The sequence below is a fragment of the Equus przewalskii genome, chromosome 30, assembly GCF_037783145.1.
Source record: "Equus przewalskii isolate Varuska chromosome 30, EquPr2, whole genome shotgun sequence".
Taxonomy (NCBI): Eukaryota; Metazoa; Chordata; class Mammalia; order Perissodactyla; family Equidae; genus Equus; species Equus przewalskii.
In genome coordinates this window covers 9525081-9548931 of record NC_091860.1, presented here as the reverse complement: position 1 = coordinate 9548931, position 23851 = coordinate 9525081, and the positions used below count along the sequence as shown (strand labels likewise).

Below are 23851 nucleotides of genomic sequence, written 5' to 3'. Positions count from 1 at the left end.
TTGTAATTTTTTCTTGATGCCAAACACGAGGTCCTGGGTAAAAGGAACTGCTGTAAATGGGCCTTTAGTAATGTGGTGGTGAGGTGTGGGGGAGGGGAAGGTTCTATAGCCCTATGATCAGTCTCAGTCTTTTAATGAGCCTGCGCCTCCGGACTGAGAGCGTCACAAGTGTTCCTCAGTTCTTTTCTCCCCACTTAGGAGGGACAGGATGGCTAGAGTGGGCCAAAGTTGACTGTTTCCCTTCTCTCATTTGGAAGGCTGGAGGTGACTAACCTCCTCTAGGCAGGAAGGAATTTTACCAGCAAGACTACAGTTAGACTCAAACTGCAGCTCTTCCCTGGGTCTCTAGCCTGCCAGCTGATTCTGAAGATTTTGGGACTTACAAGCTTCCGCAATTTCATGAGCCAATTTCTTAATCAGTCTCTCTCTCTGTCTACACACACACACACCCACGCACCCCATTGGTTCTGTTTCTCTGGAGAACCCTGACTAATCAGTGGCAGAGAGGAGCGCATGTGCACCGACAGTTCAGTATGTCCTGACCCAGCCCCTCTGGTACATCCAAAGTTTTCTGATGGGATGAGAGTCTTATGCTAACCAAAAGAGGAGTAATTTACAAAGAAATGGAAACAGCAAGGCCTTAGGGGTTGAGGGTTGTGATTACTTTAGCCTCTGTGAGAGGAACCTTTCTCTGCCGCAACCCCAGTCTGGTGAGCCTGGTGATAATAGAGTGAGTAATCAAGTGAGGATTAGGACCAACCCAAAACAAGAGGAAGGTGCAGCGGGAGGATGAGGAGGGCAATGCCACAAGTCAGATGCAAAACCTGGGGTCTCCCAAACGGCCCTCAGAGTCATCAAAGCAAAGCAGGGCCGGAGAGGGACAGTGGAGACTGTGAAACCATAAAACAGGAAGACCCTCCTTCTCTTTTTCTGAAGAGAACTTGCCTGATCCTGGAGAATAATGTGATCATCCCAAGGACTCTCCAGAGCAAAACGAAGATGAGGGAAAGAGGAGAAGCGAGACCCTGAGGTCCCAGCAATTATGTTGTTGACCATCCTGAGGCAGAGACTCGCCTTGTTCTGACCCATATTTCCTTAATTGTATTACTCCAGAGCCTGGGAAATGCTTTTTATACATAGAACCACAGAGTCACGGACCTTGAGACTCATCAGATACAAATTCCTCATACAAGTGAGAAAACTGAGCCCCACAAATGCAGTGTCACAAGGCAGTTAAAGATATGGGCTTTGGAGGCAAACACTTTGGTTTGAATCCAGTTTAGCCATCAACTCTGTGACCTGAGAGGAGATTGGTAGCCGTCCAAGCCTCAGTTTCCTTGTACGTAAAATGAGAGAAATATGTGGAACTAGGGGGTTAGGGCAGGTGAATGCGATAGTCGCGGTTATCACCATCGGGTGTGCTATACCCTGTTATTGATACGCTTCCTTTTCGGTCTGCTCCCCCTGGCATGTAAACTCCAAGAAGTTAGGGATTTTTGGCTGTTTGGTCCTGCTACATCTCTAGTGTCTAGAACAACATCTAGTATTCACTCACAAATTTGCGTTGAATGATTCATTTAAAGTGCTTAGCAGCGTCTGCAATTTAACAAGAGTGGTTGCTGAAAAAAATAACAACAACAACCATAGCAAGCCCAAATCCCGTATTCTGGGAAGCCCACATTGGCACTCACAGTTGTTGTTCTGATAATTATATTGCCAAGTAACTTTAACAATTAATAAATTTTCTTACTAACCCTTACTAAAAATGTCCTGTTTTTTCAGTGGAGAAAAGAATTTTCATATTTTTTACTACATCTACGCTGGTTTAGCCGAAAAGAAGAAACTAGCCCATTACAAATTGTCTGAAAATAAGCCTCCTAGGTAAGACAGCAAGTCATATTTTTGTAAATACTACTTTCCCTTTTCACTGAATTTTAGATTTTTACCCATGCTTTCTTTTCTGTTTTTTTTAGATACTTACAAAATGACCACCTCAGAACAGTACAAGACATGATGAATAATAGTTTCTATAAATCCCAGTATGAGTTAATTGAGCAGTGTTTCAAAGTCATAGGTTTCACAATGGAGGTAAGTACAAGACATCTGACCCTCTTCAGGAAGTAACTTTTGTCATCACTAATGGTAAGAATTAGCATTTATTTAGTGATTAATATATGCCAGGCATTGTGCTAAATCTTTTATGTGAATCATTCTCTTAATTACTGAAACAACCTTATAAAATAACTCCTTAATCCTTTTATTTGACTTATATTCACGTCTCCCACATATATATAACATTTTACATTGTGGTTTTGATTTGCATTTCCCTAATGGCTTATGATGCTGAACTTCTTTTCATGTACTTATTGGTCTTTTGTATATCTTCTTAGAAGAAATGTCTATTCAGCTCCTTTGCCTATTTTTAATAGGGTTGTCCTTTTATTATTGTGTTGTAAGAATTCTTTACATTGTGGATACAAGTCCCTTGTCAGATATATGATTTGCAAAAATTTTCTCTCATCTGTTTTCTCTCTACTTTCTTGATGGTGTCCTTTCAAGCACAGAAGGTTTTCATTTTTATGATATCCACTTTATCTATTTTTTCTTTTGTTGCTTGTGATTTTGGTGTCATACGTAAGAAACCATTGTCTAATACAAAGTCACAAAGATTTGTGCCTCAGTTTGCTTCTGAGTTGAATAGTTTTAGTTCTGACATTCAGGTCTTTGTTCCAGTTGAGTTAACTTTTTTGTCTGGTGTGAGGTAGGGTCCAGCTTCTTTTGCATGTAGATATTCAGTTGTATGACTACCGTTTGTTGAAAAGGCAATTCTTTCCCCATTGAATGGTCTTGGCATCCTTGTTGAAAATCAGTTGACCACAGATGTATGGATTTATTTCTGAACTGTCAATTCCATTGTCTTTTTGTATATGTCTGTCTTTCTGCCAATATCACACTGTCTTGATTATGGGTAGGTTTGTGACAAGTTTTGAAATTGGAAAGTGTGAGTCCTCCAACTTTGTTCTTCTTTTTCAAGACTGTTTTGGGAATTTGTATGAATTTGAAGATCAGCTTGTCAATTTCTAGTGATTTTTTTTTCTGCTTTATCTCCCCAAACCCCCCATGTACACAGCTGTATATCTTAGTTGCAGGTCATCTAGTGATTTTTTTAAAGTCTTTTTTGTCAGCTCACTCTTCCCTGTCTTATCCGCTTCCATCCACATCTGCTCTCTTTCCCCTCCCCCAGCTCATGGATGTTAACAACCCAGCATATACAGTCCAACATCCCCTGTTTACCTCCCTGTCATAAAATCCTACTTGAAGACAGCACGCACACACACACACACACACACACAAATATATACATATATCTGGAAGGATGGTCATTGTTTTATTAATATGGGATTATATACAAATACTTTCTATGTCAGATTTTTCTCACTCGGCAATAGCTTGTGAAAATTCCTTCAAATAGCCTAGTGTAGTACTAAATTAGTTCTCTTAAAGGCAACATAATGTCCCATGGTGTGTACTACCATAATTTATTCAGCCATTCAGCCATGACTGGGCATACAACTATTAATGTTTCCAGGCCTTTGTCACCAGGAGCAAAGTCAAAATATGTCTCTGTTTACTGATGCTTTTATTTCTTTGGGATAGGTCCCTACTAGTGGGATTGCTGAATCAAAGGGTATATGTATTTTAAATTTGAATATGAATTGCAAGATTGCCTTCCAACAATTCTGTAATGCTTCCCATTTCCACCAGAAATGTATACAAGTACCCTTTTTGCCCCTTCTCTGCCAGAAATGCATTGTAGCTTTTGCAATATTCACTAGTCTGATGGGTGAAAGTAATATTTCATTTCAAGTTTGCATATCCCTGACTAATAGTGAATTTGAATGTCTTTCCATTTGTTTGCTGGCTACTTGGGTTTGCTTTTTTGTGAATTGTGTATTTATTTGTGTTGCTTCTTTTTATTGAATTATTTCTGTGCTTTCTGTCAATTTGTAAGTGCTCATTGAATATGGCGGACCTTATCATCTGTGTTATAAATATTTCCAGTTGTATGGCTTGTTCATGACTTACTTTTATCATATGTTTTACCATACAAAAATGTGTTTTCCATTTTTGTGTATTCAAACAAGTTTATCTTTTTGTTTCTATCATCTGGCTTTTTGGTCTTGGTTAAAAAGTTTTCCCTTGTCTCTCGTTGTACACGTAGTCTCCTAGATTTTCTTGAAAGTTTTAAAAAATATATTTGTCTTTAATCCATTTGAAATCTACTTTTTATATAGTACAAATGGGGGACCACTTTTGTTCTCTTCTAGATGGAGAGGCAGCCGTGCCATCACTGTGACTGGATACCATACCCTTTTCCCACTGGCTGACTTATCATATATGAAGGCCTTGTATAACATGCAATCTGTTCCTGCTATCTCTGTTTCATCCACCAGTCTGCGTTTCTATTTCTATTCCAGTATTCTGTTGACTTGATTACAGTGTTTTGATACTGTGTTTTTCTAGTGAGGCATCCTACCTAGTGAGGCAAGTCCTACTCTCACTTTCTTCTTTTCCATACTTTTCTTAGCTCTTATCTGGCCTTTGTCCAGATAAACTTTAGGATCAATTTATTCAATTCTCAGAACCCCAGTTGGAATTCCAATTAGAATTGTATTAAATTTATTTATTAATTTGAGGTGTCTTGTCATTTTTGTGATATTATGTCTTCTCATCCCAAATCATGATATGCCTTTCCATTTATTTAGATGTTATTTCAGTTTTTGATAATAATTTATAGTTTTACTCCTCTAGAATGTAAGCTTTATTTTTAGATTTCTTTCTAACTATGTTATGGTTTTTGGTGTTATTCTAAATGGAATATTTTTTCCGTTGGTAAGGTTTTCTAAATATACAATCATGTCATCAGCAAAAAGAATAGTTTTACCCTTTTTTTCTGCGATATGTCAGCCCTTTCTTTTTCTTTTGTGTACTTAGAGCATCTAAGACAGAGTATAAGTCGATATTAAGTAATAATGATTATAGCTCGCCTCCCTGTCTGGTTTCTGATTTTAAGTGAAGTGGTTTTAGTGTTTGCTCTTATTTGTAATAAAGAGCATTTATCATAATTAAATAACTTCCTTTTATTGCTTTGCTTAGGATTGTTGTTAGGAATCCTGCTGAATTTTATCAAATATCTTTTCATCATCTATTGATATAATTTTTTCTAAATCAATTTGTTGGTATCTCTTATTACATTGGTGACCTTAATATTTAAATATCCTTACATTTCCAGAATAATCCAATGTAGTCAAACTGCATTTGTGTTTTGTCAAATTTCTGTTTCCTGTGTGCTAGTGTTTTATTTTGATATTTTTCATCTATATTCATCAATGAGACTTATTTGTTGTTTCAGTTTTCTTTCATATCCTTATCAGATTTGAGTATTAAAGTTATGCTAGGGAGCTTTTTAAAATCTTTTTACTTTGGGCTATAAGAGTTTAAATCAGAGTTAAAATCAGTTCCCAATGTTCCCTGAAGATTTAAAGCACCTGGACTTAGTTACCTGGGTTCTCACCAGACCTCCTCTATAAGAATTTCCAGGAAGAGATCTCGTCATTTGTGCCTTTTACAAGCACAACAGGTGATTCTTATCATTAGAGAAGATGGAGAACGCTGGTGTTTAAAACTTAACGATTATGTAAAACAGCTGTGTGTGCCTCTGGTCCTGGGGCCTTTTTGGATCTTTAATCACCTTTCTGATTCTTCTATGTAAATTATCTATTCAAATTTTTCTTTGCTTTTTGGGTTATCTGTATTTTGCTAAGAAACTATCATCAAATCTGATGCCATAGATTTGATTGATAAATTTTCTTATAGTGCTTTTTATTTATCCTGTGTCTCTGACTGTGTTTGCTTTCCCATTCTATTCACATATTTTTTGGCTTTGTTCTCTTTTATCTTTTATTGGGCTTACAAGGGAGTTTTCAATCTTAAAAACAAAAACAAAACAACAGTTGTTGGATATATTTACCCAGCCTATATATTTTTTAATTATCTGTTTTATTGATTTCAATTTTATTTTTCTATTTTTATTAATTTAGACATTCAGTTTCTTTTGAGTTTTTTCTTAACGGGAACACTTGGGTTGTCTATTTCTTCATTTTTCTTGTTTAATAATGAAGGCATTTAAGGCTATAAATTTATCTCTGAGTAATAAAGATTTCTCTCTGTGCCGGAGGTTGTATTTTTTTTTAACAAAGTATCTTGTTTAATAGGCTTTTAAAGAAGCTTTCAGACTCTGCTCTTAGCAGTTTCCTGTTTGCTGTGTTGACTCAATCCTGTGATATAAGAATACTTCACAGTGACTGTGAAGCCAGCTTTTAGATGAACTCTTTCAGGAAAGTCATATGTAATCTGTTGAATTTTAATTTCGTTTTCATAAATGACACTCCTGCAGCTTTAAAAGTTATTGTGTCTGTTTAAGAAGTTTTCTGGGATTCCTTGAGTTATCGGATTTCTCCTAAGAGCTTGAACTAAAAATAAAACCTAATTCTCTAAAAATTTGGAAAATTTTATCAGCAGGATATAAAATGTAGAGATGCTGATAGAAGTGAAACTTCACAAAAATTATTCAAATTATGTGCAGTGAAGTTATTGAATCTAATCACTTTGTCACACGTTTTTAAGGCAAAGTTGACTCTCTTCTAAAATGAAAGGCTGTCAACAATAACCTTTAGTCTATTGATTGTTTTACTTGCCATAAAATAATATTTGCAAAGATGTACCTGTTCTTGACATAGGGAAAAGTTTGCTGTTCAGTGCATTTTCTCCAAATCTGAAACTACCAGACCTTACTACTGAGTACTGCTGTCTTGCTTTCTCTTAGAAACCCTTCGGCTCTTCCTTGGGTGTCCTTGCTGCAGCCTGTGGGGAGGATGTTCTCCAGACCTTGACGCTAGGGAATGAAGTGTGATCTCTGCCTACTGGGTGAGGTTGGAGAAGAATGACAGATAAATGACTTTTCTTTTGACTTTGAAATTAGGGCCCTACCTTCAGAGGAGGTTTAGATAAATCCAGAGTAATCTTTGCCTATCAGGAAACATTTCTACTTTTAGAAATTTCCGGTGTGACCTTTCCCCATATCTAAGAGGAATTCGGATTTGATGGGGAGATTCCCCCCATTCTGGCTACAGCCCCGGAATTTAGAGTTCCTCCTGGAGTTCTGAATAAACATTGCTACTCTGTGTCTAGATGAATTAACTGGTTGTAGGGAGAGGTGGGTGAGAGGTTGAGGAGCCATAGGGAACCTGGCAGGCTGTTTTCAGGATCCTCTGAGGAGAAATAACTCCTCTTGGGGCCGGAATTATTACTATGACTTCCCCAAAGAGTTCTCAGTTTTTGCCAGAATACTGTGAATTATGTTGACAAGAGGGAAGCAACACTGTAAAGTCAATGACAAACCAAGGTTGATGCATCCTTAGGCAAATTCTTTCCTCACAGGAAGTCTTAAGCTGAAGTTGAGTAACTTTTTGAATTAGAAGTAGCATCTCCAACTTGACCATCTTCATTTCTGAATGACGCATTCTCTCCATAGATTCATGGACCCTCCCTGGAACTTTGGGCTTACAGCTCAGGCTGTCCATTCTATAACTACTGAATTGTAGCTCCCATCAGGAAACTCAATGGTTCTGTGGTCTCCAGGCAGAAAGGATATGATTGGAGACCTTCTCTCTGCTGATGCATTAAATATCTTTTAGATAGAGCAAAGAGTCCCTTATTTGATAGGATTTCTGAAGGTTTTGGGGGAAGCTGACAGACTTTGCTCTTAGCTGTAGTATTTTCCTGAGAAGAACTTTCTACTCGTGAGATGGATGCCTGGTTCTTAAAGTAGCCAACTCATTCCCCTACTCTCCCCTCACAAAAGGAAAAAAAAAGCAGCAGCAAAGGTTGACGGGGTGACTGGATTGACGTGTGAGGACAGGAGAATTTGCTTGGCTAATAACATCCTTTGCTAGATAGTGGGGAGAAAAATGATGAGACTGAATAGGACTTGAACAATTGAGAGATTACTAAGCCGATAGAATTTATTGTGGATATTTCATGTAAAGAGTAGAATGGTGTGCACCCTCGTACTTGTCATGAGGTCTGGATGGTGGACATCCTATCATGCTGAAAACCGTGCTGTTAACCTTACCTTGACTACCTCTTGGGAACGGTGTCTGAACTGTAACGTCTGGAGTCAGAAATGACCCTAACACATTTCCTAATAAAATAAATATTTTTATTACTAGTGAAATAAATGTGTTTGTAATTGATTCAGCCCTGGGAGAGAAAGTCCCTGACTCAGAAGGTGTGAGTGTCAGCCATGTTCCAGGTGACATATGACCACCACCCAGAGATTGCAGACATGCAAGCTATGGCAGACACTCCAGGAGATTCCACACACCACCCTGTTCCAAATATAACCCCATTCTTATGCTCTAATTCTGATGTCCCAAGCATCATAGGTGACCACTTGGGTCTTTTGCTCTCATTCTGGCTCAAAGGACCAAAATCTTGTCCTCCCCTGCATGTTTCAGCAAATACAAATCCTATGTTCACTGCATCAGGAATAAAAATAGGATGTTTGCTGCTCTGGTTGACACGATACTGATTGGTGTAACCCTAACTCTGCTCTGACCCCAGTCCTTTCCTGGGTGTGGCTACTTCCGGGTGCATCTTCCTCACTTCCGCCCGCCAAAATTCAGATTCAAATCTGGCTCCTCCCCTTCTACTGCATCACTTTTCCTCCCTAGTCTCTCCCTAACACTGCCCTCACCCACAGCTTGTACCTGTGGAGACAAGTTGATTTAACCAGGGGATATCCTGGTTCTTAAAGCAGAAGCCAAGTTATTTGGGGGTACAGTGAATAAAGAAAAACTAGCTTCCTCCCTTTTCTCCAATCCTTGGTCATAAGGTGAATGTTGCTAGTGGTAGATGCTCCTTTGGGCTGTGGTCAGGGTCTGTTGGTTGCCTGGTTAGAGGAAAACAGGATAAGGTAATTGGATCTCAGAGCATCCTCCAAACTGGAAGGATGTTGTATACCAAGCAAGTCGCTCCTGCTTCTGACCAGGAGCTGGACCTCTTCTGTAGCTCGTTTCCCTGCTTTTTGTCATCAGAAGAGCTGATCTTCTTCCTACCAATTTCCTGCCCCCAGAGGTTACCATCTTAGAAGCAGGGAATCATTTTTAATTGTTTTGTTTACTTCTAAGTTCCACTCAATAGACACAATGTTGTAACTCCTTTCTCTTGCTTGGTAGAGCAATGTTTAGTGACATTAAAATGAAACCAGTCTTGCAGTTAGCATCTACTGACAAATATAATTCATTTAGTTAAAACTGTATATTCCAAACCTAAACATACTCAGTGTTTATGGGACATTCAAACATACAGCTTAGGATAAAGGAAAATATCTGTTTCTGGAGCCGAACCACAATCACTGCTAAATAATGTTATGAAGACTTTTAATCTGGTTCAAGGTGACTCTCCGGGATGTGGTGGTCTCCCATCTAAAAGCAGAGACTCAGAAAGTTAACATGGCAGAGTGTCCTGGTTTGGAAACAGTAGAATTAAACCAAGTGGATGTTTACTTCCTTTTTTCCCACTTTTGATTTTTTTTTTTTTTTTAGTGCTATCTCACTGGCTTTCTTGGCTACGTCCTTTGTCAGCAACTGCTTCAATTCCCTTTGGAAAGAGGCAACTTTCAGTATCAAGTTAGGTAGCATGAATCTCACATCCTCTAAGCACAGCTTGCTGCCTTTGCAGGTGACTGCAGCACGATTTTGGCAACTGTCCAATATAGTCTCTCTTTCTCTGTCTTCCTCTGCCCTTATCTTTCTCTGATTCATGTTGACAGTACCCACAGTATATGAGTCCCTTTAAACATTCCTAGGGTTTATAATTCACTTTTACATTTGTAATTCAGGCAAATTGACAGGCAAATCAAAATCAGATATTCTCTTAAAATAACACAGAATGGAAAACTCTAAAAACTTTCAAAACATATGGTTTCCTAAGCCATTTTCCTGCCGTGGTTTTAAAATAAATGATCAGTAGTTTTATGATTCAAGCCATTTAGAGGCAGTTTTTACCGTGTCATGGCAGGAATTTTTGTTTCTTTTTATACAGTCTTATGTCATATGTCCAAGAAGAGAATGCCATTTCTTCTGCTTTAATTTTGCTTACATTTCTTATGATAGTCTGAAATCACCATCTAGTGCATTTTCTTTGGGCTATCAGTTATGACTTTGGTTGTGGTCAAATAATGTTTGTGAAAGAAATGTGTAAGTATTTCAAAGCATCACACAAAGTGTTGAATGGCTGTGAAGTATTTCATTTTTAAAATTGGTTTTTGTCAGGATGGGAGGGGCATAGAAGTCTCTTTTAGTGAGTCATTTGATAATAATTTAAAAATAATAATTCAATACCTAATTGTCTTCATTCAAAAGGTACAAAATAAGTTACAATTCTAGAATGTCATAATTCAGCCAACGCAGATGACTTGAACGGAATAACAGACGCAAGGAAGCCAGCTAGTTAAAATAAAAATAATTGAGTACTAGCAAGTCAGGATCTGGGTTAAAGTGGGTTGAAGTCCTTTGGCACTGTTTGTCGCTAGCTGTGTATCTTTAGATCAATAACTAAACCTCTCTGGTCTAAGTTTCTTTATCAGTGTAAGGAGGGCAGAGGGGTGGTTTATTTCTGAGTTGCTTCCTACTCTCACTATCTATTATTTTATAACTAAAATTGAAGGCCATTTAATTTCATTCTAATCTTTGCAAATTGTTCATATTATTTTATTGATTTGTCTGCAAAAATCAACCTAAGCATAGAGAACATGTTAGTATCCCTTATATACAAACAACTGCAGATGCTGATTGCAGAGCGCTTCCTTTTTGCCCATCAGTTCCTATTTGCCTGGTATGTTGGTTCTGATAGCATCCTGTCCTATGGTACTCACCCAGCCTGCTCCTCCCCATCCTGCCTTCTCTGTCCTTTCTCAATGGCGGCAGCAGCATCTTGACTCTCCCAGGACAAGACAGGGTAGTGCCACATCCCCCAGCCTGGGCTGGTGTCACCTTCTCATGGTCCATGATGATCCCCCTACTTTGAGATCCAGGCATTGTTCCCTTCCTCACCCCTCTCTCAAATGGGTTTCAAGTAGGAAACAAGTATGGGCTGAGGCTCTAAGAAAGGACTTGATGCATGTCACCAAAAGGACCCTGCACCAAACTCAATCTACACAGCCTGGGCTGTAGCTTCTAATTCCAGAACAAAATCAGAGAAACGGGGATCGCGCATTTTCCAACCACAAGGCTCTACCACTTAGAGGAGTTTGTTGGCTTTAGGAAGAATCTGACTACTAACTCAGGATGCAAAGCCTGGGACCAGAAGAAGAGGGCATTTAGAGTTAAAAAATAAAATTCTGAGGGAGATAAGCAGAAACTGTGAGCCACAGATCACAAGACTTCAGGACAAATAAGAGAGAGATTGTTTTCAAAGTGAAGGAATTTTTACTGTCGCTTGACTGATGCAAAAGGAAACATTTTGACAAGCATTTATGGAGTGCCAGCTTTGTACCAGGTCTTGCGCTAGAAATTAGAGATCTGAATTAGGCATAGCCTCTATCATCAGTGAGTTTATAACCTGATAGAATTTCAAGAAAATGTCATCAATTCCATGATCACAAACAGAGAATGTTACAGAAACATGAACTCTCGTGATTGGTCACTGAAAGGTTTTATGAAGAGATTGTGTGTGCAGAATGAGGAAAAGAAGAGAATGAGCTGGAACTAAACTAAAGTGTGAAATAATGTGGAGTTCTTGGGAACCTACGAGGAGTTTAGCTGGCTGAAAAACATATGAGAGAAAAGTAGCTGGAAATGAAGATGGAGAGGCAGGCAGACACCAGAAGATGCAGAACCTTCTTCTCTGCGTAACTTGGTAAGGAGCTACAACTTCATCCTTAAAGGAGCAGGGGCCTCTGAAGGATGTTAATTGGGACAGAAGATGATCTGATTCGCCTGCTAGAAAGATCACTGTGACAGCTGTGTGGAAGATGGCAAGACCAGAGGCAAAGAGACTAGTTAGAGCATAACACCACGGGCTGAGCACGTGCACGATGATGTTTGTGAGTTGGAATATGACCCTGATCCTGATGGATAGACATAAAACTAAGAATGGGCGGTTCTCCTGTTAGTTGTTTTTAATGTTCAAAGAAGGTATGTTTTTGATAATTAAATCAATATGTTAATGATTTTGAAGCCAAGTACGTAGTTTTTTCCTTAAGCTTTTAAGTTCTGCTTACACATTTTTTTTTAAGATTTCATTTTTTATAGCACTTTTAGGTTCACAGCAAAATTGGGTGGAAAGTACAGAGTTCTTGTGTACCCCCTGCCCACACCCATGCATAGCTTCCCCACCTATCAACATCTTGCACCTGAACAGTACTTGTGTTACAATTGCTGAACCTCCACTGGCACATCATTATCACCTAACGTAGTTGACATTAGGGTTGACTCTTGGTGTTGTACTTCCTTTGACTTTGGACAAATGTGCACTGACCTGTATCCACTGTCATAATATCATACAGAGTAGTTTCACTGGCCTAAAAATCCTCTATGCTCTGCTGTTCATCCCTGCCTCCCCTCTAACCTCTGGCCACCGCTGATCTTTTTTACTGTCTCCATGGTTTTGTCTTTTCCAGAATGTCATATAGTTGGAATCACACTATGTAGCCTTTTCAGATTGGCTTCTTTCACTTAATAATATGATTTAAGATTCCTGCGTGTCTTTTCATGGTTTTATAGCTCACTTATTTTCAGCACTGAATAACATTCCATTATCTGGATGGACCACAGTTTATTTATCCACTCACCCTCTGAAGGACATTTTGGTTCCTTCGAGTTTTGGCAATTATGAGTAAGACTGCTACCAACATCCATACACAGGTTTCTGTGTGGACATAAGTTTCCAATTCCTTTGGTTAAATACCAAGAATCTCAGTTGCTGGATATATGGTAAGAGTATGTTTAATTTTGAAAGAAACCACCACACTGTCTTTCAAATTGGCTGTTCCAGTTTGCTTTCCCATCAGTGATGAATGAGAGTTTCTGTTGCTCCACATCCTCGTCAGCACTTGGTGTTGCCAGTGCTTTGGATTTTGGCCATTCTAAGAGATGTGTGGTGATATCTCATGGTTGTTTTAATTTGCATTTCCATGATAACATATGATGTGGAGCATGTTTTCATATGCTTATTTGCCATCTATGTATCTTCTTTTGGTGAGGTGTATGTTAAGATCTTTGGCCCCTTTTTTATTGTCGAGTTTTAAGAGTTCTTTGTTTATTTTAGATAACAATCCTTTATCAGATGTGTCTTTTGCAAATATTTTCTCCCAATCTGTGGCTTGTCGCCTCATTCTCTTGCCACATCTTTTTATTCAATTTGTGACTCTTGGTCTTTGTATAAGAATAGAAACAACTTTCAGGCAACTTTCTTTACTTAACTCATAAATATAAACTTAAGTTGCCCTAAACAGACATAATTAATTAAATTCTTTCAAACAACTGAACCTATATAAAAATTTAGGATGTCTCAGTCTTTTAAAAACTCCAAATGACTGACAAAGCAGGCTTACAAGTACGGATAAGCACTTTATAAACTTTCTAATCATTTAACGAAATCTTTTTATGCACTTAAACTTATTAGCCCTGAAAATCTAATAATTCAAAATTATTAATGTAGTAGGTCAAGTTATACACTTGAATACAATTTGCAATCGAATTATGTTATGCTTTCAAATTAAAATCATAAGTATATTCTCAAATAAGCAATTAAATTTAAGTCACAAGACTGTCAGAGTTTTTGCTATGTCTCTAATATTATCTTAAAGGTTTTAAACATTTAAGAATAAACACATTGATTGTCCCAAGATTACACATCTTATTCATAAATTTAACATAAAAGCTCTCGTACTGTGTTCATTTGCTAGGACTGCCCTAACAAAGTACCACACACTGGGTGACTTAAGAGAAATTTAATTCCTCACAGTTCTAGAGATTAGAAGTCTGAGACAAGGTTAGTTCCTTCTGAGGGCTGTGAGGGAGAATCTGTTCCATGCCTCACTCCTAGTTTTTGGTGGTTCCCTGGCAGTCGATGGTGCTCCTTGAATTGAAGATGCATCACCTTGATTTCTGTCTTCTTTGATGCGTCCTCGATGAGTCGAAGAGTCCAAAGAAAGATTTCTTGCACTCTCAAGGTCTGGTGGTAGTGCTTCTTTATTCAGAGAATAGCATGGAGTAGCATGGGGACAGGACCCATGGGCAGTGAAGAGCTGCAATGGGTTGAGGGTAGGGCTAAATTTATAAGACATAGGTCTGTGAGTTATATCTTTACAAGACAAAAGAAAGATCATGTAAAACAGTCATTAAAATGCTATCAGTGCAGGTGGGGTCTGGTTATCAGGTGATCCTATAACTTTGGATAAGAATCAGATCGGATCAGATCAGGATGTCCTATGCTTCCCAGAGGATGATCTATATAGGTATGTAGGGCAGGATGCCTTGGGCTTTTTCTCCCTGGGGCAGCCTTCATCCTCATCATTCTTCACGTGGCATTCTCCATGTAGAGTTCTCACTCTCTTACCATATGATCCTGTGATCAAGGTCCTTGGTATTTACCCAAAGGAGTTGGAAATTTATGTCCACACAAAAACCTGTGCATGGATGTCAGCAGCAGCTGTATTCATAATTGCCCAAACTTGAAGCAACCAAGATGTCTTTCAGGAGATGAGTAGGTTAATAAACTGTGGTACATCCAGACAATGGGATATTATTCAGCGCTAAAAAGAAGTGAGCTATCAAGCCATGAAAAGACATGGAGGAATCTTAGAAGCATGTTACTAATTAAACACTAAGAAGTGAATCTGAAAAGGCTGCATACTGGATGATTCCATCCATAGACATTCTGGAAAAGACAGAATGTTGGAAACAGTAAAAATATCAGTGGTTGCTAGAGGTTGAGGGAAGGAGGGATGGACAGGCGGAGCACAGAGGACTTTTAGAGCAGGGAAACTACCTTATGATGTTACAACAGTGGATACATGTCATTGCACATTTGTCCAAAGTCAAAGAAAGTCCAACACCAAGAATGAACCCTAATGTAAACGATGGATTTTGGGTGATAATGTGTCAGTGTAGGTTCGTCGATTGTAACAAATGTACCGCTCTGGTGCAAGACATTGATAGTGGGAGAGGCTGTGTGTGTGGGGGCAGGGAGATGTGGGAACTCTATACTTCCCACTCAGCTTTGCTGTGAACCTAAAACTGCTCTAAAAATAAAGTTTACAAATTAAAAAATTATAATAAAATATAGAAAATAAAAATGCATAGACATGATCTTTATGGAAAATGATCCATGCCCTTTGGTTCCAAGAGCCTGTAAAATCCTTGAAAGCAGAGATTATTATTTACTGATATATCCACAGTACTTCACATAGCATTTAATAGTTAACAGATGATGCATGAATCAATGAATGGGTGGATGCATGGTTGAGTAAGAGGTACAGTGCAGTAAACTTTCGGAGGAGAAAGAGTCTTTCTAACAGAATCGTTTTGCCTTGGGCAGATTAACTCAGTGTGGAGAGAGAAATGGCCTTGCTCCATACACACAGTGCTAGGTTGCTGTCTGCATGGCAGATCAGCCTGGAGTGAAGGCACGGGAGCTGAGCAACAGTGGAGTAGATTTGAGCCTGATATATCAGAACAGTGAAAGTCTGACTCTTCAGCAAACCAAAACTGTGTTTGTCCTCGAAAACATTGCAAGAGCCACAGCAGTCCAGCCTCCTCAAGTGCAGACAAAGCTACAGCAGGAAGTGGAGGAGGTGGAGGGAATTGTGACTGTCTTCCAGACTCTGGAGAGCACCTTTTTCCTGTAAGCCACTCTTCTTCTCCAGTGGAAGGGGGCAGCGCATTCTATGAGCTGGGAGCCAGGATGCAAATCTCAGTTCATTCAAAGTTGATGGAAAGTCGTTAGATTGCTTTATGCCCTGGTGGCTTTATATGTAAAATGGAAAAATAGTATTTCACTTGTTATTGCTAACCATCAAACAAAAAATTTCTTTGGACTCCTTGGGGAGGACTGGCAGCAGAAATTAGTCTTTGTACCATGAAGAATCCAAGTGTTCGGTCAAGACCCTACCTGTGCCTGAGGTCAGGCCCTTTGAGGCCCGTCAGTCTAGCAGCGATGCCAGACTGAACCAGGGCCCTGATTCGCTGTCTTCTGAGCCTCCAGCTTTAATCCAAATGAATATATTATAATTACAGAATAGCAGGGAGAGCCCCACAGTCAAGAAAGATTGTGCAGTCATTCTCATAAACATTCGAATAAGAATTAAATGCTGATTGATTCAGCATAGGAGTCTCTGGAGTGAATCTCTAAATCCTGTTAAAAATACAACTTTGGAACTTATATACCTGATCTTTCTGGTCTGCAACTGACAAACACACAAAGTTTTGAAGGAACACCGTTTTCAACAACCTATTTAAAGGAATGTTCTTGGTGTAGATTATCTGTAAGGCCTGTAGTTTCCTCGAGAAAAACAGAGCAGGATGTCAGATCTGTATTCATTTCTCCACCTGCCACAAAAGCCCCCGCTGGTTGCTTCTTTGCCAGTTATGCATATTATAAATGGAAATTCTGTACCCGGAGGATTTTCTTAGAAAAATGATTCACATCCAGCCCATCGTCATATCTGTTGTTCTACTTCCAAAATATGCCCCAATCCATCTATTTCTTTCCATCTCCATCATTTGCTGTTCTAATCCAAGCCGCCATTGTCTCTCACCTGGACCATGGAAGTACCTTCCTGACTATTCCACTTTTCCGTCTGGCTCCCAATCCATTCATTTCTCCGTAGTAGCCAGACTCACCAGTTTACAATATAACAAATGATGTAATGCCTTGAAATCTCTAGTGGCTTACCATGGCGATTAGAATGAAATCTAAACTCTTTATCGTGGTCCAGAGGGCCTGGCTGATCTTGCTCATGCTCAGCTCTCCGACTCCTTCTCGCATCACCTCTTTACTCACCATCCTCTGGCCCGCTCTGACCTTCCTTCTTCCTCAGGGCAGGCCCTTGCCCTTACTGTTCCCTCTGCCTGGAATAGTCTGATTCCACTTCTTTTCCTGGCTCACGCCCCTCCTCCTTCGGTGTTCCCTCCTCAGAGGGCAGCCTTCCCTGACCTCCCAAAGTGGAAAAGCTTTTCCAGTCACTCTCCATTGCGCCTCTCTGCTATATTTGCTTCATAGCCCCTTTTTTTCCCCTGAAAATGTTATGTTTATCTATTTGTTTATTTACTTAATGTCTGCCTTCCACTGCCTGCACAACCCCAGGGGAACAAGGATCTTTAGTCTTGCCTGCTGCTGAACCTCCTGTGACTAGAACAGCGCCTGGCATAAAATACATGTTTATTGGATGAGGGAATATATAGATATATGCATATACACACACATATATATATTCATTCAACAAACATTTATTTAAATATTTATATATGTAGTATATTTAGATATGTTATATATAGAGATATATTCATTCAACAAATATATTTAAATATATATTTATATATGTTATGTGCAAAGATATTTACATATATATTCATTCAACGAGTATATTTACTTATATATTTATTTGATATATATTTATATATGTTATATATGAATAAATAAATACTCTTGAAGATTTTTTTCATATCCAGCTTTTATCTTGATTTGGAGTGTTGGAATGGATGGAATAATCATTTTTGTTAGGTGTAGGAGCTGGGCTAGAATAAATGCAGCATATATATATATGTCTATATATATTTCTGAATATATTTTTGATGTGTCTTATTTAGGACTTTATGTAAAGAAGTAATGAAGTAATAACCAGCATAAACTCTAAGCTGTAGTCCAAAGTTCTCATGCTTTTTCTTCCTTAACTCCCCTTCAGCCACACATATAACCTCACTTTTAAGATGACCTCAAGGCAAATGAGCATAGGGAAATGAGCACATTAAGTTCTGAAGTTAGGTTTCACTTGGATAGATTTTTGTATGGACTAATGAATTAGATATTCCTACTTCTGAGGGGAGCTCCTCATTTCTACTTTTTATTCATATTTACATTCATAAAATATTTTTAAGTGCTCACTGGATAACACGTGCCATGCTCCTCTCTGTGATTAAAATAGCTAATGAGGTCAAGTCTACGTGGATCCGTGCCTCATTGGGTCTCAGGCAGACATTGAAGTCTGCGGGTGACCTTATGCTGAGGTCTGAGAACTCTTCCCCAGCCCTGGTCCCTGCCTTGCTACGCTCACAGGCAGAGGGATGCTAAGGTCTCTATGGTGTGTTTCAGCAACTTGGAAGTGTGTACAGTGTACTCGCTGCGATCTTGAACGTTGGAAACATTGAATTTTCTTCGGTGGCAACTGAACACCAGATTGATAAGAGCCATATTTCCAATCACGCAGCTCTGGAGAACTGTGAGTTTTATTGTCTTCCATTCCAAACTGAACTCTTAAAAAAAGTCTAACGACGTACTGGAAGTGTTACGTGAGGATAATTGCAAGCAATTGCAATTAGATGAAATCTTTAAAAGGAATATTCGGATTTGATTTCTGTAAAATGAAGTTTTTGAAGTCCACTACTTAAAAACAGATCTTTATGCCTACAAATTAACTCATTACTGTGGAAAGCATTTCTAATGACTGGGTTTTCATGACTATTTTAGGAGCTATTTACATTTCAGTGTAAAAACACAGGAAATATAATTAAAATTTAGTAAACATCTGAAGAAGAGCTGAAGTTATCTTGTAGATTTAACATCTATATCATTTTATATGTAATGAAGACCTGTATATTTATTATCTCACTGGATGGATTTTTTACACACAGTCATCCTGGGTTGATTAATTTTACAATCATTTTCTACACAAGAAAAGTGCATCATGATATTGGCTTCAAGTCAATTTTCTCATACTAGCAGAGTTTGATGCATTATTCCAATAAATTAAGCTTTCCTACTGTTATCTTTCAGTGGCATAGCTTTTTTTATTTAGAGAGTACTTTATTTTTTATTTTTAATATCAGCATATACCCCATAATTCCAAATTTACTATGTTTCATTCATAACATAGTGAATCATAATATAAATTTTCATTTATATATATTTTTTTCTGATTTATACTTAAGAATAGAATGAGATGTTCTAGGGTAATTTGATAGTGCCAAATGCCACACCATCCTGGTGTAGACCTGTCCCCAGATTCCGATCAGCTCCATCCCACTGTGTCTCTGGAACCAGCTTGGTAATACAGCAGAACTAGTGTCTGAGGGTGGCATACAGTGATTGGCATGTACTTGGAAACGTGTTCTGATTTTCCATAGATAAAAACGTTAATTGGCAAAAGATATTAGGGTATCAAAAGTGGAAGGAATAGCCAGAAAATTCCAGTGATAAGATTCAAATCTCACCATCTGGTCATAAATAAACGAATTATCTGGAGCTGGCCCAGTGGCGCAGCAGTTAAGTGCACACGTTCTGCTTTGGCGGCCTGGGGATCGCTGGTTCAGATCCCGGGTGCAGACATGGCGCTGCTTGGCACGCCATGTTGTGGTAGGCGTCCCACGTGTTAAGTAGAGGAAGATGGGCATGGATGTTAGCTCAGGGCCAGTCTTCCTCAGCGAAAAGAGAAGGATTGGCAGCAGTTAGCTCCAGGCTAATCTTCCTCAAAAAAAAAAAAAAGAAAAGAGTTATCAATAACCAACAGAATGAGTTGCAATAGAGATGTTGTAGATATGACTATATTTAGAACCAACCAAACTAAAACGTGATTTTTATGATTGAGAACCTATTTCTGTATAACAGGAGACAGTCATATAGGTCACAAAAGATTAATGTGAATATGAATATAGTTAAAATTAATTAAAGCACTTTCTGGAATAAACTACTCATGGAAAATAGAAATTTTACTAATTTTCATTAAAATTATATATAAAGTTACAAGGAATTATCTCCACACCAAGGCTATGTTTCCAGATAGTTTTACCGGTACATTGTCTCAACCAAGCACCAGTTCTGTCCGTTCTATCCTGTAAATAGCTGTCAAATCTGACTGCTTCTCCTTATCTCCATCATCGTCATTCTCATCCGGGGCAACATCACCTCTCACCTGAAGGAAGTGGCCTCTGAGTTGTTCATTCCACATCAATTCTTGAACTTTTTCAGGCCATTTCTCCACAGTTCGTTCAGAAACCACGTAGTGCACGTATCAATGAGTTCTCTTAATCTCCCTCTCCCTGTCACCGTCGCTCTCTCCCCCATGGCCCCCACCATGCCCCGTCCTCTCCCTCTCCTTTCCCCCTCTACCCCCAATGTCTTCTCTTCCCTCTCCTCCCCCTCTATCTTCCCACTTAAATTTCTTGATTAGCTTCCCATTCCTTCTGGATAAAGAGCATCAAGACTAGAACTTTGTATTACAAAGTGTTATACTTAGCAATATATTCCCAAATAAAATGCCTTGCATGTAGTAGGCATTCAATAAATATACGTCAAATGAATAATGTGGGAATAGAAACAGACATACTTAATGGGAGACACCGTTCAGAAGTAGATCCAAGAAGAATTACCAGAAATGGCATTACAAATCACTAGGAAATCAGTGTTGTAGTGACCACCAACTGGCTAACCACTGCGGGAGGGGAAATTTGAGTCCTTCTCATACACCATATACCAAAATGAATTCCAAACATATATCACTTTAAATGCAAAAGAAAAAAATCATAAAAGTACAAGACAAAATGCATTTATATAATCCTGAGATGAGAAAAGACTTGAAGGACTTTATGTGCAGAAAACCAAAAGCAGAAGTGATTTTTAAAAATGGATATTTGACTACATAAAAATTAAAACGCCTTCATACTAAAAAGAGAAAAATAAATGAACTTGCAATGCGAATGAAAAATGAGGGAAAATAGTTACAACATATCTATTAAAGCCTTTTTCTCTTTAAGCTGTAAAGAGCTGTTGTAAATCGATTAGGAAAAGATGAACATATATCAATGGGAAAAGGCAGTTTACAAATTAAGAACCACAAATCAGCAATGAAAATATGAAAAAAAGAAAATATTCAGCTTCACTAGGAATCAATTAAAAGTAAATTGAAAGGGGACGTTTTTTCCTATCAAATGGGCCATTTTTAAAAATAATAATCCCTGGTGTGCATGAAATTACATTAAAATTGTTGGTCTTTCTTTTGGTTGATAGGAGTGTAATTGGTTCAGAGTTTTGGAAGATAGCTAAATAGTGTATATCAAAAGGCTTGAATATGTTTATATGCTTTGAACCAATTGCTGAATTTAGGCACTCTATGCTAATAAAATAGTACAAAACAAGAACACAGATTCATGCCTAAAATATTTATCCCAGCATTCTTTGTAATTATGAGCATGTGGAAACAACCTAAACATTCAAAATTTTAAAAATTATTGCTATATTATGCTATGTCAGAATATTATGCAGCAAATTAAAATTATACTTACAAACAATATTCAACAAAATGAGAAATGCTTAAGATGTTATTTTAAGATAAAATATAAGTGCGGATAATCTCCGTAAACATACCTAGAAGACGGAAATGCAGAATGTTAACTTCGAAGGTGAGATTTCTGCAGTGAACCTATGTTCCCTCTACGATGTGAGGAAATATTTTGTTTAAATAAGGTTTAGTAATCTTCGCCACATGACCAAGAAGTGTCATGTCCCAAATGCTGAAAGTAAATTCAAAATGTTCAAAGTATTTTAAAAGGAGAACAGCTAATTTGAAAAATTAGCCTGTCATGTCATAGTTTGGGTTAAAGATGTTTATTATATTCAAAAATGAGGTTTTTTTCACTGAGGTTAAGAATTATTAATTTTAAATTCCTCATGATATTTAATCATCATTAAATATTAAATAAATCCTAAATATTAAATATTATAAAATAAATAAATATTCAATAAATTGTCATCAAAATTAAATAAATGTTTGTTCAGGCATCAGGTTTTAACAAAATTTGGTAATTGAAATATGTAACTGAAAAGTAGTGCGATGAAAGGTATGTGAATGTCAAGATAAGTTTATGCTCTTTGGTTATATATCGTAGAAGGTACTTAAAATACATTTGCTTGGGTATATTTCTGAAGTCTAGGCAACCATCCAGTAGTTTTCTACATGTTCAAAATGTGTATATAATGTCCAACTTATACCAAATCTATTCATTATGTTTCTAAATTATTTGACATAATTCAGTGAAGTGACGTTTGCATCACATAAACAGCCATGCACTTGTGCAAATGCCTCCCTCTGGCAGCCAGTGTGGTCTGGGCTGTGCTATCTTATGCAGCAGCCTGTGTTTGACCAGTCAAGATAAGCAGAGAAAAATAACCAAGAAGAGACATAGGACCACGATTGAATAGTAACTTATTTTTACATTATAAAATCTTCACATATTTATTTCATGTCATTTGAAGAAGGTGAATTAAGACATTTTCATTTCTTCTAACACATCTGTTTATTTTTTAGCTGCTTCTTTGCTTTGCATTCAGTCAGATGAGCTACAGGAGGCGCTCACCTCCCACTGTGTGGTCACTAGAGGAGAAACCATCATACGACCCAACACTGTAGAAAAAGCTACTGACGTCAGAGATGCTATGGCTAAAACTTTATATGGCCGTCTCTTCAGTTGGATAGTCAATCGCATTAACAGCTTGTTGAAGCATGACACATCACCAAGGTAAACATTTTTATAGAAACTTTTTTTCCCCAGATGTCAGATGATATAAATCTCTTCTCTAATTTACTGATTTGTATCCAAGTCCCTTTGAAGATGTTTCCAATTGGTATCATTTAATGATCAAAGTTAATTTCAGTAGATCTGCTTTATTTCCTAATAGTACCACTTCCTTGTGCCAAACAGCTCTAAAATGTTTAAATTGCTGGAACATAAATACCGTAGCAACATTAATAAACATAATAGAAAGTGAATTTCTAATGTGATATCTTACTATCAATTTATGTGTCTTTTAATCAGAAGGTGTGCTATGCAGCAGTTATCATTTTATACTTGTATAAAAGGTTAATTCAGCTGTTCTTTGTTTTTGTTCTGAGAGTTTGAATTAAATCTTGAAGCCAAAGGAAAACTTTTTTTAATATTTTAACTCTCACTACAATCCCATAAGGGTGGGTTTTACGACCCCAATGAAATTTGGTTCAGAAATGCTCTAAATAACTAGTAAATGGCAGAACCAGGATTTGAGCAATAATGTTATCTGACTGTAAGTCTATGCCCTGCCTATCACCTCATCTTAGAGATAAAGGTCATCACAGCCACGGTTGACTCAGTGCTCTCTATATGTCAGGGATTGTGCGTAAATATAAGTCCTTAGATTTACATCTTAAGTTTCGCTCTGTCATAAATTATATTCTTTAGAAATTTGTATATGAAAAAACAAGATAGATGCCTACCTTAAGATCACCTCATTCACACTTGCTTGCTAGCATTAAAAGATCATTTAATACACATTTCAGGCATGGAACTCTTTATTTTTTCACTAAAATACATATCACGTTGTGTATTATCCAGTCAAAATTATCCTCAAAATTGCTTCTTCACCTCCCTGCTGAACTGCACCCCATCTGACTGGATCTGCAAATCATAATCCAATTTGCCCGTTATGATTTGATGGTCACAATAGTCTGTATGCTCATGTGTGGCCATCTAAAGGATGC

General features: G+C 37.9%; 1 protein-coding gene across 21 annotated transcripts in view; it reads left to right on the top strand.

Annotated features, from left to right (window-relative positions):
* The window catches only part of MYO3A (myosin IIIA), a 219313-nt gene that overhangs the window by 110273 nt on the left and 85189 nt on the right, over positions 1-23851 (top strand). For all 21 annotated transcript variants that reach the window (XR_011534969.1, XR_011534970.1, XR_011534971.1 and 18 more), the window contains 4 exons: positions 1783-1881; positions 1974-2088; positions 18439-18565; positions 22646-22856. Coding sequence is in view for 18 of the 21 variants with exons in the window: in XM_070600908.1 (XP_070457009.1) it covers positions 1783-1881; positions 1974-2088; positions 18439-18565; positions 22646-22856 (552 nt within the window). In the remaining 3 variants the exon portion in view is untranslated. The remainder of the gene's footprint in view (positions 1-1782; positions 1882-1973; positions 2089-18438; positions 18566-22645; positions 22857-23851) is intronic.